The sequence below is a fragment of the Corvus moneduloides genome, chromosome 3 (assembly GCF_009650955.1).
Source record: "Corvus moneduloides isolate bCorMon1 chromosome 3, bCorMon1.pri, whole genome shotgun sequence".
In the NCBI taxonomy this organism is placed as follows: Eukaryota; Metazoa; Chordata; class Aves; order Passeriformes; family Corvidae; genus Corvus; species Corvus moneduloides.
In genome coordinates, this window is record NC_045478.1 from 33129113 (window position 1) to 33143135 (window position 14023).

Sequence of the window (14023 nt, forward strand, 5' to 3'; positions counted from 1 at the left end):
CAGAAGAGTAAACTTTCAAAAAAAATTACCTCTTTCCAACTCCTACCAGCAGTTTTGTGATACTATTTTAACTGACTTGAAGCTGTGGATTAGTCCTTCCAGGATCGTTAAGTACTTTCTGTCCTTGCCAGTTCCCCATCAGAGGCCCTGCCGGGGTCTAGAGTACAGGAGAGGACGCACTCCTGTGTGTGTGGATCAGCTTCAGTAAGATGCCTGGGACAATTTCACTGTGCTTACAAAGCGTATCGCCCATCTGTACTCACCGTATGTTTTCCAGGGAAACAACAAACTTTAGTCAAGTAAAATGTGATTAAATTTTAACAAGAAAAATATTTTATTGCAAGCAAAGAATTTTTCATGCTTCTCAGACCTTTCCTTCAGTATCTTTTACCCTGTCCCAAAGAAGAAACTTCCTTAGGAGAATAAGATGTCGGGTGGCCTGGATGCCTGCCATCAACCCTCATAAATTCAGAGGCATCCTCTAAAAATGTGTAAACCAGATTTGACAATTCATGATTTAACTACCACTGTAAAAGTGGTAGTTAAATAACTAAAGTACTTATTCTTCGTTTTTTTCCAGTTGGCTTCTTGTCCATTTTATTCTTGGCCTACACAGAATTTCCTACAAGGAAATGTACCACAGGGTAGCCAACTCTTAGGAATTATTGTTACTATATGTGGAACTTTTTCAGTTTTGTACATAATCCTTTCTGAAGTTGTGCAATAACACTGCCCATGGAATTAAGCTGAAGTTTCTTGTAGTGGAATAAAAAGAAAACTTTAAACAATCACACTCATTTTTCCATGTGTTCTTTTCTAATAAAAAATGTGGCATTTCTTCAGCCACGTTTTAGCAGAGGGATCTTATTCTGTTTTGGTGACTAAGGCATTCAGTATGGGATTTACAAAACCAAAAATAAAGACACTGAAGAAATCTCTAAAAGTGCTTTCAGTGTAATGTAGTTACAGAAGCTGACATGTTTAGGAAGGAATACTATGTTTTCAAATTGTTCTATGACAGCAAAAGCAATTAAGTCCACAATGTTTCAATGTACTGCCACTAACTGTAATTTAGTAAAGCACCATTATATGGCAAAACATTAATAATATCATTTGTTCAGGTAAATTATTGCCTGAGTTGACACATATGATATTTACAGCCTTATTGGCTTGTAGAGTTGTAGGGTCTCACAGTCTAAAAACATGCAAAATATTTATTGGGGAAAAGTCAATATTAGGTCAACCCTACCCTTGCAAATATTCCTCTATTTAATTCATTTGCAGTGCTTTTTCACCAGTACCACACTAGTCCTCATCCTGCAGGAATAACAAATTAATTGGCTGACAAGGAATAACTTACTTCTGGACAAAGAAATACATTGGGCTGCCAAATAAAACACAACTTCCATCCTTTTCTTCTTGATGGGCTGTTTAAGGAACTCCATCAAGTACTTTTCTCCTTTTGTGAACATACAAATTGTTATTTTATCATTTCATAACTTTGTGATGGTATTCCAGAAAAGTATCTAAGTTTATAATTCCATACAGCGTGTATGCACTATATCACTGCATATCATTGAGCTGCAGATTTCCTTAGGGTATGGAGCTGAATTGTGCTCCAAGCTCTATCACTGCAACTCTGTTGACCTCACTGTTGTAAAGAAAACTTTCTTGGAATAAAAATTGCATGAATACAGGTTGATGCTATTAAAATAGACAGTCTTAAAGAAGGTTCCAATGTGAAAGAAAAGCAGGCCAAACAAGCAAGGCAAAATTTCTAAATGCTTTCATTCACAGGTTGTCCAGGGAAAGTTATGCCTAGGGTGGGTATTCATTCATTGCCTTACAAGCAGTTACATACCCATTGAATGTAATTACACTTGCATGTACCTTAACCTACTGATGGGAACAAATTGATTTCCCAAACTCATAATCTCAGTTACTTCACCTGTATATTGCAACAATGAGAATATATCTCCCAAAACTTTTAGCTTTTAAACTAAGAACTAATTTTATGGATGTGGATATGGAACATTTTTCTCTAGCTGTATAAATTACCTGTGCTCTGATGCTCAATATCCAAAATCGTTGAGTACTTTGCTCTAATATTTTTGTGTATTATTCAGTTCTTCGGTGTTTCATATTCAGCAGCCAATCTTAGCTGATATTTGATGCTATTCAGGTTAGGCTTAGACCATTCACTGTGAAGCTCTAAGGACTGTGTGCTGCTTGCAGATGTGTAACCACCCGGGGGAGCAGGATCCCAAGTTTGGCTTGGGATGTTCAGATGCTCAAGGTGGATTGCTAGACACAAACAGTAGTGACAACTTTCCTGATGTTCAAGTGCTGGTTATCTGTAACAGGCATTTTTCTTATTTGCCATTTCTAGGAATTTGTCATGATTGTTGTCTTTGGTTTGGAATTTATTATTCGTATCTGGTCTGCTGGATGCTGTTGTCGATACCGAGGATGGCAAGGAAGACTGCGCTTTGCGAGGAAACCGTTCTGTGTAATAGGTGAGTGTCCCAGATCCAGTTATTTTAAGATAAACACCTTCACCCACCTGTTTTGTTTCTGAATGAAAACTATTGGAATCAGACTCTGTTTACATCAACCAGCTTTAAGTCCAGAATAGCTGTGTGCCAACTCTCATCTGCCCAAGGTTTCTTTAGATATAAGTCATTATATCCCTAAAAACCAGTCAGTCCACATTTCTTATGTTCTCCAAAAGACATTTTCCTATGAATCTCATACAGCTGGCCTATATATTGGACAAATGAGGGGTTGAGAGCTGATCTTACTGAAGACCAGAGAGTTGCATGCTTTTAATGGATACACTACGTCTTGTACTTACATACATAGATCATGTACATATGTGTATATATCGTGTTCTCCTTGTTTAACCTCTGTGATCAGACACTACAAGGAGTTTGAAAACCTCCCTAGAGACATCTTCTGACAACATTGCTGCTTCCTGTTTTGCTGTTCTCTGCACGACAGTCCACATATCAGCTCTGCAGTGACACTAGCATAAGATACAGCATCTTCTTCATTTTTTCTTCTACATCTATTTCAAGAGATTCTTTGCTCTAGAATTTGTCTGTGAGAATGGTTAATAGACTCATGACCAGTCAAAACCCTATTTTGAAAAGGGATCTGCAGGAAAACAGTTTCCCAATAAAGGCAGAAGTCAAAGATCAAATTCATCTGATAACTCACAGGAGGTGTGGTATAGATTTCCACATTTTCTGTAAAACTACTCATAGCTACCCTCCTACTGTTGGTGAAATAGTTCAGGCAGGTCTTCTGGCACAGATCACCCTGTAGGGGGATGGGTTACTTCACTTGATTATGGTATTTCCTTCTTTCTCTGAAATTCACCTGCTCTTCTCGTTTCATCTATGTTTATGTAAGCAGTTTCTGGCCCTAAAAGCATCTTTTCTATCCCCCTAGGAATCCTACCACTTGCAAGTGGAATTAATTAGTAGACAACAGTCTATTGCTTGTCTACTTACATACAATGCCTTCCTATGCTGGTTCACTGGATGGAAAGGAAACTTTGTTCTGTAGCTTCTGGAAAGTAAACCAATAGCTTTAATTTCTTGCCATTGACTGTTCTGCATGTCTCTTCTTCTATTGATCGGCTTTGGTCCATTTCTGGACTTTAGCATCCCAGAAGGGAGTTTCTGATGTTCAGCATCTCTCTAGATTTGATCTTTTGAGGAAAAACCAAATCATCTTGCAGCTCTTGCTACTCAAATTAATTATTTGCCTGACACCTTGGCTTTGCAGTCTTGGCAAAGTGTGAGGCAGCAGCAGAGGTCAGAAGGCTTCGTTAGCCAGAGCACAATCAGTAGATTATTATCTCCCTTTACTCATCGCTCATTAGACCACATCCAAGATACTGCACCCCATTTTCCCCCTCCAACACCATACCTGAAAGACCTTAATAAACTGGAGTGAGTTCAGTGAAGCCATCAAGTTGATCAGTGCTGTTGCCCTGTGAGGAGAGGCTGAGAGACCTGGGTGTGTTCAGCGTGGAGAAAGGATGGCTTCAGGGGGAACTCAATGAAATCACTGCTAAAGCCTCCTTAAGTGCATGTGACCAGTTTGGGCCTATTACTGTTAATTATTTCCTAAGTCATCCATTCAATTATTATTTCCGTTTATTGTTACAGTGGAACAATAATATTTTAGAAGATTTAGTCTGTTTACTATTAATTAAATTTGCTATATATCTCCAGCAGATCTTTTCCCTGATTATTTTTTTGTGATTAAACACAAATCACATAGGGCAATGGCCTAAGGGCTAGAAATAACAAATTTGAGGATTGCCTCAAGGGTCACATTTAGACAGCCTTTATTTTTTCCATTAATGACCTAATAACCGGAGAAGTTTTATTCAGGGCCAAAGCTCTGTGCTTATGTTAGTGTGCCTACAATGTCACTGCTCTGACAAATTAGTTCATCAAGCATTGCTGTGTGCTATCAGGTTAGTAATTACATCTATCAAATTATTTGACAGTTTTGTACCCTTGTTTATTTCTGTGAAAATGGGAATAACAGTGTAGTATTAAACCTTGCTTTGTGTTTTGTCCTATGTTACCTGACATCCCTCATTTCCTCTGATTGTATATGAGCTGGTTTACATAATATAAAGGGCATAGTAACACATCCTTATAGGCATGTAAGGTACTTAAATATGTACATACCCCTGCAAATCCTAAATGTCACAGGTATATCACTCCGAAGCTTGGCTGTTAGCACTGCATAACAGTGTTGCTGTGTTGTGTTGCTCAGAAGAGCAGCAATCCAAGCAATCCATATTCTAACTGCTCCCTGGAGCCTCTGGAGACCAGGGATGCTGACAACCAGGAAGAACTTGATGCCTGTGCCTTAGCTCCCTGAACATCCCCAAAATAAAAGAGAGCATGTCTAACTGGGAAGATATAAGGCATCCACTCCCTGTCAAGCCATTTGGGGACACTGAAATAAATGAAGAGTCCATTGTCCTTCCTCTGGCAATGGGCTCCCAGATGGTGGTATGTGACCTGACAAAATTAAACTTCTGGCCACTCTCCTATGTGTAGAGGATTTACCACCACAGTGAAATCTCAGTCTGTGAGGGCAGCCTCCACTTGGGACACTGTAAAAATAGTTAGGAATAATAAAAATGCTCTGGATCGAAAGAGTAAGATGCTGCTGGTCTCACCTTCATGTCTGAAGTCTGCTGAGCTGTCCAAGAAACTTCTTCCTCTCCACTGACTCTGGAAGAGACTTAGGGACTCCTATGTGGGAAGGCCCAACAAGAGCAAGTGAATTTTAGACATAGAATCATAGAATATTCTGAGATGACCCACAGGGATCATCAAAGTTCAACTCCTGGCCCTGCACAGGAGCACCCCTGAGAGTCACACCATGTGCCTGAGAGCATTGTCCAAACACTTCTTGAACTCTGTCAGGTTTGGGACTGTGATCACTTCCCTGGGGAGCCTGTTCCAGTGCCCAAACACCCTCTGGGTGAAGAACCTTTTCCTGATATCCAACCTAAACCTCCCCTGACACAACTTCAGGCCATTCTCTCAGTCCTGTCACTGGTCACCACAGAGAGGAGATCAGTGCCTGTCCCTCCTCTTCCCCTCATGAGGAAGTTGTAACTGCAGTGAGGTCTCCCCTCAGTCTCCTCCAGGCTGAACAGACCCTCAGCTGCTCCTCACACGGCTTCCCCTCAAGGCCCTTCACCATCTTTGTTGCCCTCCTTTGGACACTCTCTAACAGTTTAATGTCTTTCTAACATTGTGGCACCCAAAACTGCCCCCAGCACTCGAGGTGAGGCCTCCCCAGTGCAGAGCAGAGCAGGACAATCCCCTCCCTTGCCCAGCTGGAGATGCTGTGCCTGATGCTCCTCAGGACAGGGCTGGCCCTCCTGGCCTCCAGAGCACACTCCTGACTCTAGTGCCTAAACTTTATTCAATTTAAAGTTGGGGGTGGAAACCCCTATTTCAGAATTTTTTCACTTTAAATTTGAGCCTACTTCTAGTAATATTACATTTCTCCAGGGGAACTAGACTTCCTGGTGGTCCAGCCAAGTGAAAGATTTCGTATATTTCAGTTAGTCCATTAGCAGTTTCACCACAGCTGCTTCTATTTCACCTCTAGTCAAGCTACAGCATGATGGAAATGTCAAAAGTTCAAATTCTGTTGAGCCTGCAGAATGAGCAAATTCCCAACAGGAAGCTTAAGTCCATTATCTGTAATCAGGCCCTTGAACTTCATGGCTGGTAAACCTTGTTTCAGAGCATTAAGTGATAGCAGTGACTGTTGCTTATTACTGGATTATTTTTCATTAATTAGAGTTGTAATGAACCATCATGTGGCACTTTTGTCAAACCTTTATAAACAAATCCATATCTAGTGTGTTACAAGATCTTCTGAACATTTAATTTGAATTACTTCAATATATTTGTGTAATGGCACGTTGTGTGTCTGTCACCTTGGTATTTAGACACATTGTATAGTTTAAATACAGACAGATAGTAAATCTGCTGCTTGTGATAAACAATATAAACAGCCCCTTTCCAGTGTAATTTGAACTCTAAATAACCCAGAGATGGTCTGTAATTAAGTATATCCTTGACCAAGAAGACATATCTCACATCACATCTCATTATAAAACCCAGAAAAAAAAAGTTACAGCAAATTTCACATTTGGGGATCTCCTGCCAGCTGAACTTGAACTCATCTCAGAAACACCCTGCCCACTTCACTCCAGAAAATACTCTGATAGTAGTAGTAGTAGCAGTAGCAGTAGCAGTAGCAGTAGCAGTAGTATTAGGCTTCAAACAAAAAAAAAAACAAAACCCAAAAATTTCAGCAGCCATAATTCTGTGCGATGAACAGAGGTGCTCTTTAGTCTAGATTTGTCCCAAAAAATGTAGATTTTTAAAATTAGTATTTAGTGGCATATCTTCATGTTTTACAGTTCTGGCAATGAAGTTTTTAGAAATGTGTAGGAAAAATGTCTGCTTAATATAATCTATGGGCATTATCCTTTCATATTTACTTTTGCTGACTACTACCCTTGCTGATGAGTAAGGTAACATTTGCTGGGATTAAAGACTTCAGTCTCTGGTCTCCTCTTTCTAGAAGTTGTGTGTCTGCTGTTCAAAAGAAATCTAGTTTGGTACGATGCAGTTCACATTGAAGTTTCTTTCTGGTATGAGCTAGAGAATTCAGCAGCCTGTGTTTGTCCATGCCGTGGTTTTTTGATTTTACTCTAGAGTCACTATTGTGTTTGTGACGTAGAGTAGAGGAGCTACTACCATGAATTGGGCAGCCTGGGATATGAGGAATAAAGAGACAAGTTTGTGATACAAAGGCTGTTAAAAGACAGTGACATTTTATTTAAAAGAATTTATTTGTAATAATAGAATTACTGCATTAGAAGGCTATAAAAGATATTTTCTTAAGCATGAGATAGTTATCCATTTTGAACAAGACTAATATAACTCAGTACCTCCACTAAAATGTTTAGTAACTGCTAATTCAGCTCCCTTTTTTTAGGAAAGTGTCCTAAAGTCAAATATCACAGTCAAATTATTTAGAAATTATTTAGAAATAATGAGGCTCCCTGTCCATCCTCACCCAGGTTCTGTATATGATTTAAGAAGTCTTTCAAATTATTATTTATCTCTCATATTTGAATCTCAGAAAATACATTGTAGTATAATGATAAGGATAATGATGATAATGATGATAATAATAATAATAGATATTAAATGCTATGTATTATAAAATATTATGGAATATGAAAGTGTATCATAGAACTTCCAGTGCTGTTTATGAGCTGTGACTTGGAAATGTATGATAAGGAGAGAAGCAACTGACACACCAAGCAGCAGTCAACATTTTCTGGTTATAGTATTCATATGTTCAGTTTTGCTCACATTTTTTAGGGACTGGCTTTAAACTTGTTGCTGCTAGAGATACCCAGAATATGAAGGTGCTTAGAAAAATACTTTTCTTTTAATAGTCTGCTTTTATTTGTTTTGATGTTCATATCCTGCCATACTATGCTGAATTCTCATCATATTCATGGACAACATAGTTTCTCAGATACCATAAATATGTGTAAGTTTGCCAATTCAAAATTAAGTAGTTATTAATATAAACACTGGTGTGGAAGTTAGAGGTAGGCAGGATTGTGCCAAATTCACTTACCTGCCTACTTCAGAGTATGGAGTCTCAAAAGTAGTAAAATGGTTTATTTTTCAAATTTTATCATTCTTATCATCTAACAAAAAATTATATTTTTTGATGATGTGAACAATATGTCAGAGTGTAATTGATATGCAATAAAATTCTCAGCTTTCTTGGCTTCTTGCCAGATATTGTGCTGCAGATCGGCTGCTTCGGTGTGTGATATTCTTTGTAACTCCCATTTCAGATCATTGTCAGCTCTTTCCTGTAGCTTCTCTTTGAGAAGAATTGTTGCTTTGTACAAGTTCTGCTTTTGGAACAGTGAATTATGCTCTCCAGGCAGAAATCTAGATACATTAGGAACATTTTCATATTAGCCCAAAATAATCCTATTAGACTAGGAGTTCGTTATTTGGGCTTTTGCAACTGCCCATTACTTAAAGTCATTACATGAATGCCATTGGCATTCAGGACTGTGACACCCCTGGCTTGCTGCACTGCTTTACTTCAAAAGCCACTTTCAGTGTGTCTTCTATTTTACTAACATGCCCATAATTACTCAGGGGGGCTTTGTCAGCATGTTACCATGTCAGCATGGCTGACCAAAAGTCTAAGCATGTTGTTAAGGACATTGTCCAAAAGCCTCTTAAACGCTTACATTCAAGGGGCATTGACTGCTTCTCTAGGAAGCCTGTTTCCATGTTTGAGCACCTGCTCCATAAATAAATGCCTCCTAATGTCCAGTCTCTATGCATCTCTAGATATTGTATTGTGGGAAACTACCTCGTTCAGGATTACCTGTATTAAGTACACTTTTACCAATTCTTTTGCAGAGATAACAGTTCCTTTTTTATTCACCCTGCAGCATATGATCAGGCAACATGCTGCTATTTCATATTTCCATCTCTTTGCTTCTTTTAGTTTATAATTATCTTTCTTATAACTGCTGAATGTTGTGATTTTTTTGCTCTCTTTGCTGAACACTAGTTTATTTCTCTTCAAGTCACCTCTGTATGAGGGAGGTCTCCGAGAAAGGGGTTGTTGGTGCAGTTGGCTAAGAACAGTAGTTTCATTTTGCTTGACTGTATTATTGTTTAGAAACATAGACATTTTCAGTTGCTTTAGAGATAGTGTTTGTTTCTTCATATGCAGTTTTCTGGTATCTACTCAGCTTTAATTTTTTAACTGTCAATGCTGACAGTTTAAAACAGACGCTTTGCCCACTGTTACACTCAATATAATCAAATTGATTACCAGGTGTCTTCATCCAGCCTTGCCACTAGCTTATTAGTGATCACAAAGCTTGAAGAAATGCAGCTTCCACAGATGTTTCCATTCTTCTGTGTCCCTTCAGAGAACTACATATTGCCCCCAGCACTGCTGAAGTGACTGATGGGCATAGTAGTCTGGTGAGAGTTGCAGGAAATCCCTATTTTCATGATCATGTCTCAAATGGTTACACTTCAACTGCTACATTAGGAAAACACTTGTGTACAAGAGAGAAAATACAGATTTTTAATTCCTCCTTTTTACACCTGCTATGTTAAATACAGCAGTTAGTAAGGATTTGACAACGTAACAATATTGTTACACTGTGTAACAGAGTTACAGTATTTATATCACAAGTTTAATAAGGCTAAGTAGAAATATTTGCATATTTCTAGATGGCAAGTTGGGCATGTTCTGCACATTTTAATTTCCTCCCATCCCTAGCACTTAAGTACCAGGCACCCATTTACCTGTTGTCTCCCATTAAAGAAAAATTACATTTTTTATCTTTAAGCCTGTGCTGATAGCTCTCAAAATTGAGCTTTGTCCTTTGGTAATAGTTGATATTGCTGTCAATACAGATCCAAGGAAGGTGACCATCAGATCCATTTTACATCAACCTACAAAAGCTCCTAAATCGTGTAAAGGAAGCCACTCACTTTCACCCTTGTGTAGCATTGGTGCCTCAATGCATATATGTGACCACCTGGGCAGCAGCCAAGGCAAAGGCAAAAGCTCTTTAATTCCTGGGGCTCCCCTTTGCCAGCCCAGTCTATTCATGTGACCCCCATGCTGGAGATTGTTTCATCTGTGCTGAAAACATCACAAGGCAGATTGGAGAAGTTGTCACACAGAATGACATAATCTACTGTATTTAAGATCTCATTTTGAGATTGCCTCTATTGGGTTTGTGAGAGTGATACCAGATTATGGGGTTTTTCCTTTCTGACAAGCACTGAACAGAGCTTCTATTTCTTTCTTCATGTCTCCCACATCAGGAAGTCTCAAGTGTGGTTGTGCAAGATGCCCCACATTAGTGTTCTCCAAATTATATAAACCTTCTTACTGGCACAGTGGTCCCTCTTAGGCTACTCACACACAAATTGCAGGTGGGGTAGCAGCTGAGGGTAAAGAGTGACTGGAGGTGTCTGGTTCTGTATGTAATCTGAATAAACTCTGTATTTACAGAAACAAAGGAGTCCCAAGAGGCACTCACTGATTATGCAGACGTCCAAAATAGCTGTATAGGTTAGAAATGCAAGTTCTGCTTTTAGGCAGCAGGAAGAGGTTTTTGCCTCTGAAGGGAGGCTCAGAAAACTGAATGTAGGAACTCTTTCAGCCGACACTGAGGGACCCATGTTGCTGCCTTCAACATCTGCATTAGATAACTCAGCTAGATACTGGATACCTTCTGTTTGCCCACCACTGTGTGAATTTGAGAGCAGATTTTCAATACTGTCTCTTCCCTCTCCACCTACAAACAGGCTTTGTCTCTCCTCAGAGACAGGTTTTTCTCTCCCTGATCATTTCAGCATCTTTACTTGTCAGTTTCCACCCATCCATTTTCACCTACACACCATGGATTTTTCTGTTCCCACTTTTTTTTGGCCTTTCCACTCCCATGCCACTGTATCGCCTTCACTTTATCCACAATCTGGGAATGCGTCAGACGAACACTTCCAGACCCCCTGCCCACCTGTCCCTGCCAAAGGTTTTAGAGTATGATGAAAAGGCCATGAAAGTGCACGCTCCTGCCTATAGATTCCTCCCATTATGGCTGCAAGGATCCAGCACAGACACAGCAGTGCTTCCCTGCAGGGCTGGGTCATGTAGGAGTCCTGGTTGGTGTCTTTCCACTTGCTGACTAGTGCCAGAGACCCCTAATGATGGTGTTAATACCTGTAGCCCAAAATAGCCAATCACACATTGAGTAATCAGTGGCTGACTCACACAAGAATTTGAATCACCTGAAAAATCTAATTCCAACAAGTCAGGGGAAAACATCTAAACTTTTCTTTAATTTCCCCCAGTTATTCCTTTATACCTCAGAGCAATGAACTTTACAAGTCAATTGCATCTTGTATTTTTTTTATCAAATTTAAATTGTCTTTTGATCTCACTTTTATAAGAAAGGGTAAATAGGAGGCATCCAACAGGCCTTCTTATCTTCCACTAGTTTGCATACCTCTATCTGCCATCTCATATTTGTCTTCTGACTAACCACTCCTAAATTATTCAGCCCTTTCTCCATATACAAGTCCTGCCATGCTGTAGCTATTTTGTTTTTTTCTTGCCGATAACCTTGTGGTTTTCTTACAGCCTGATGTAATGAGCCTCTTTACTCATCAGGGGCGTATGTGTGTCTGGCTATCCATCCTGTTGCCTTTCTGTCCAGAAATTTTCAGCTGTTTTTCTCTCCACTGCAATAGCCCTTTTCACTAAGGTCTACTGCCATCCAGGAACATACAGACATAGTAAGTGATTAGCAAACCTTGTTTTCCAGTGCTTTCAAGGCACAAAACTATTTCTGGACAGAATAAGTGAAGATTTATGGAAAGAATCTGCATGTGTTACTCTCAGTTTTTTTCTTAGGCTGAACAAAAATTGGGTTGGTAAGTACTAGGTCAAAGATACAGTTTTAAATGCTTCTGTCAACCTGTCTTAAAGCCAAATAAAACTGGTACTGAATAAATACTGCTTTATTCCTTCTGGCAGGTACATATGAATTATGTTAAAGATCAATTATTGGAAAACGCTAATAAAGTATAACTCCATGAAAGGCTTGCAATTGAACTTAATCTTAACTTGCAGGAGGCCCTTAGATTTTTATGAGTTATTGAGCCAGCTGCTAATAACATAAAGATGTTTGCTGAGGATTTATTCAGTCCATAGAAAGATTGTGTGCTCAACAGGGCCATGAACTATAATTGCGAACAGTACAACAACAGGTGAAATGTTCCCATTAATGTTGTTATTCTTATCTGGACTAAATAAAATATGGCAATCATAGCTACAGTTTAAAATTCAGTGCTTGTTGAGCTACTGTGGTTCTCAGGCCATAGAGAAATATTTTGGCTGTCTAAGCAGAAGGTTAAATGACATTATTTTAGTGTTTTTGCTGTCATGGTCTGACAATATGCTACTTTTACACAGGAACAGGGTACATATACTTTTAATACACTGACACAATAGTGAGTAGCACTGGTTGATCCATTACTGGGCATGGAATTAGGATTTTATTATAAAACTTTTTTAAATTACAAAAGAAAAATCTTACTCATCTTCATTAGTCCACAATTTAAAAAGGGAATATTTAGTTTTCCCATCTAAAAATTATCCAGTATTGCCTTATCCTTTTCCTTCTGTTTCAGAAATTTTTTTGAGTACCAAGTTAACTTTTGTTGTATTTGATTAGCTTTCCTAATAAGAGTCTTTGACTTGTTTCCAGTTCTCTCTTTGCTAGAAAAGATAGCTTTATGTTTCGGTGAGTTGTTTTTTCTAAGTGGACCCACTTCAGTTATATAAAAATAACATTTATTCCAGAAAAAGGTTGTCTATATTTCCAGGAGGTTAATTTCATTTCACATTAAAATAGTTTGCTTACTCAGATGATTCCTATATATTGCAAATAAAAACTAGAAAGGGAAAGAAGGGTTCAAGGTGATTCATCTATTTGATTTCTTCCCTGGGGTATTGCTTAGCTGATAATAAGAAAAATCCAAGTTTCTATTCACAGATCAGTTTTAGTGGACTCCTTAAAATGGAAGGCAGTGACTAATGTAGCCATTTTCCACTGTTACAAACAAACAAAAAAAATTAAGTAGAGATGAGGTATTAACCTCTGGATTTTTTTTATTCCACTTCAGTGCCTAGACAGTATTACATATTTCTGTAGAACTTCTTTCTCTTGTATGTGCCACTACCATACATTACTATCTTCCTGTTTTTCAACAGCAATAAAAGTCAATTTTCACACTCATCCATGTTTATCTCTGTGAATTATCTTGATACGCAAAACCAGCTCACTTTCCTACCTCTAAAAATACCATGTTGTTTTGCATCTTACAAAAAGATTAAAAAAGGAAGCGAAATCACAACCTTGTTTTGCCTGTAATGACAATTAAGATGATTTCCATCCAGATGGTGTTACACATTTGAAAACACAAAGACCTTTTGGCTGGAGTGACAACAACATCTGCAAAAATCAAACAGCATCATCCATCCCAAGAATTTCCTGAAGATATCCTGCCAATTACTTTTACTAGTAGGTGACGATTAATCATAACCTGTCTGGCATCTGAGCAGAGATCTGATCCCTGCCCAGAAAGAAAAGTTATATTCAGACAGAGCTGAAAGCAAACTTTGCCAGGACCCAAGATCCTGAGCATCATTATTTTTAGAATGTGCCCAACTCAGATTATCTCATATTGCTTTGGTGGGGTTTTGTTGTTGATGGTGGTGTTCATGCTTTTTTTCTCTCTAAAATTGAGGCCTTGTAGATGTAATTCTGCTCAGCTTCTTGTGGGAGGTACAGAACTCAACTTCCTGCCTCTCC

The 14023-nt window shown here is 38.7% G+C and overlaps 1 protein-coding gene across 2 annotated transcripts in view; it reads left to right on the forward strand.

The window, feature by feature from the left end:
- KCNQ5 (potassium voltage-gated channel subfamily Q member 5) overlaps positions 1-14023 on the forward strand; it is a 282164-nt gene that overhangs the window by 210252 nt on the left and 57889 nt on the right. For both annotated transcript variants that reach the window (XM_032104818.1, XM_032104819.1), the window contains exon 3: positions 2390-2516. In XM_032104818.1, the coding sequence (XP_031960709.1) occupies positions 2390-2516 (127 nt within the window). The remainder of the gene's footprint in view (positions 1-2389; positions 2517-14023) is intronic.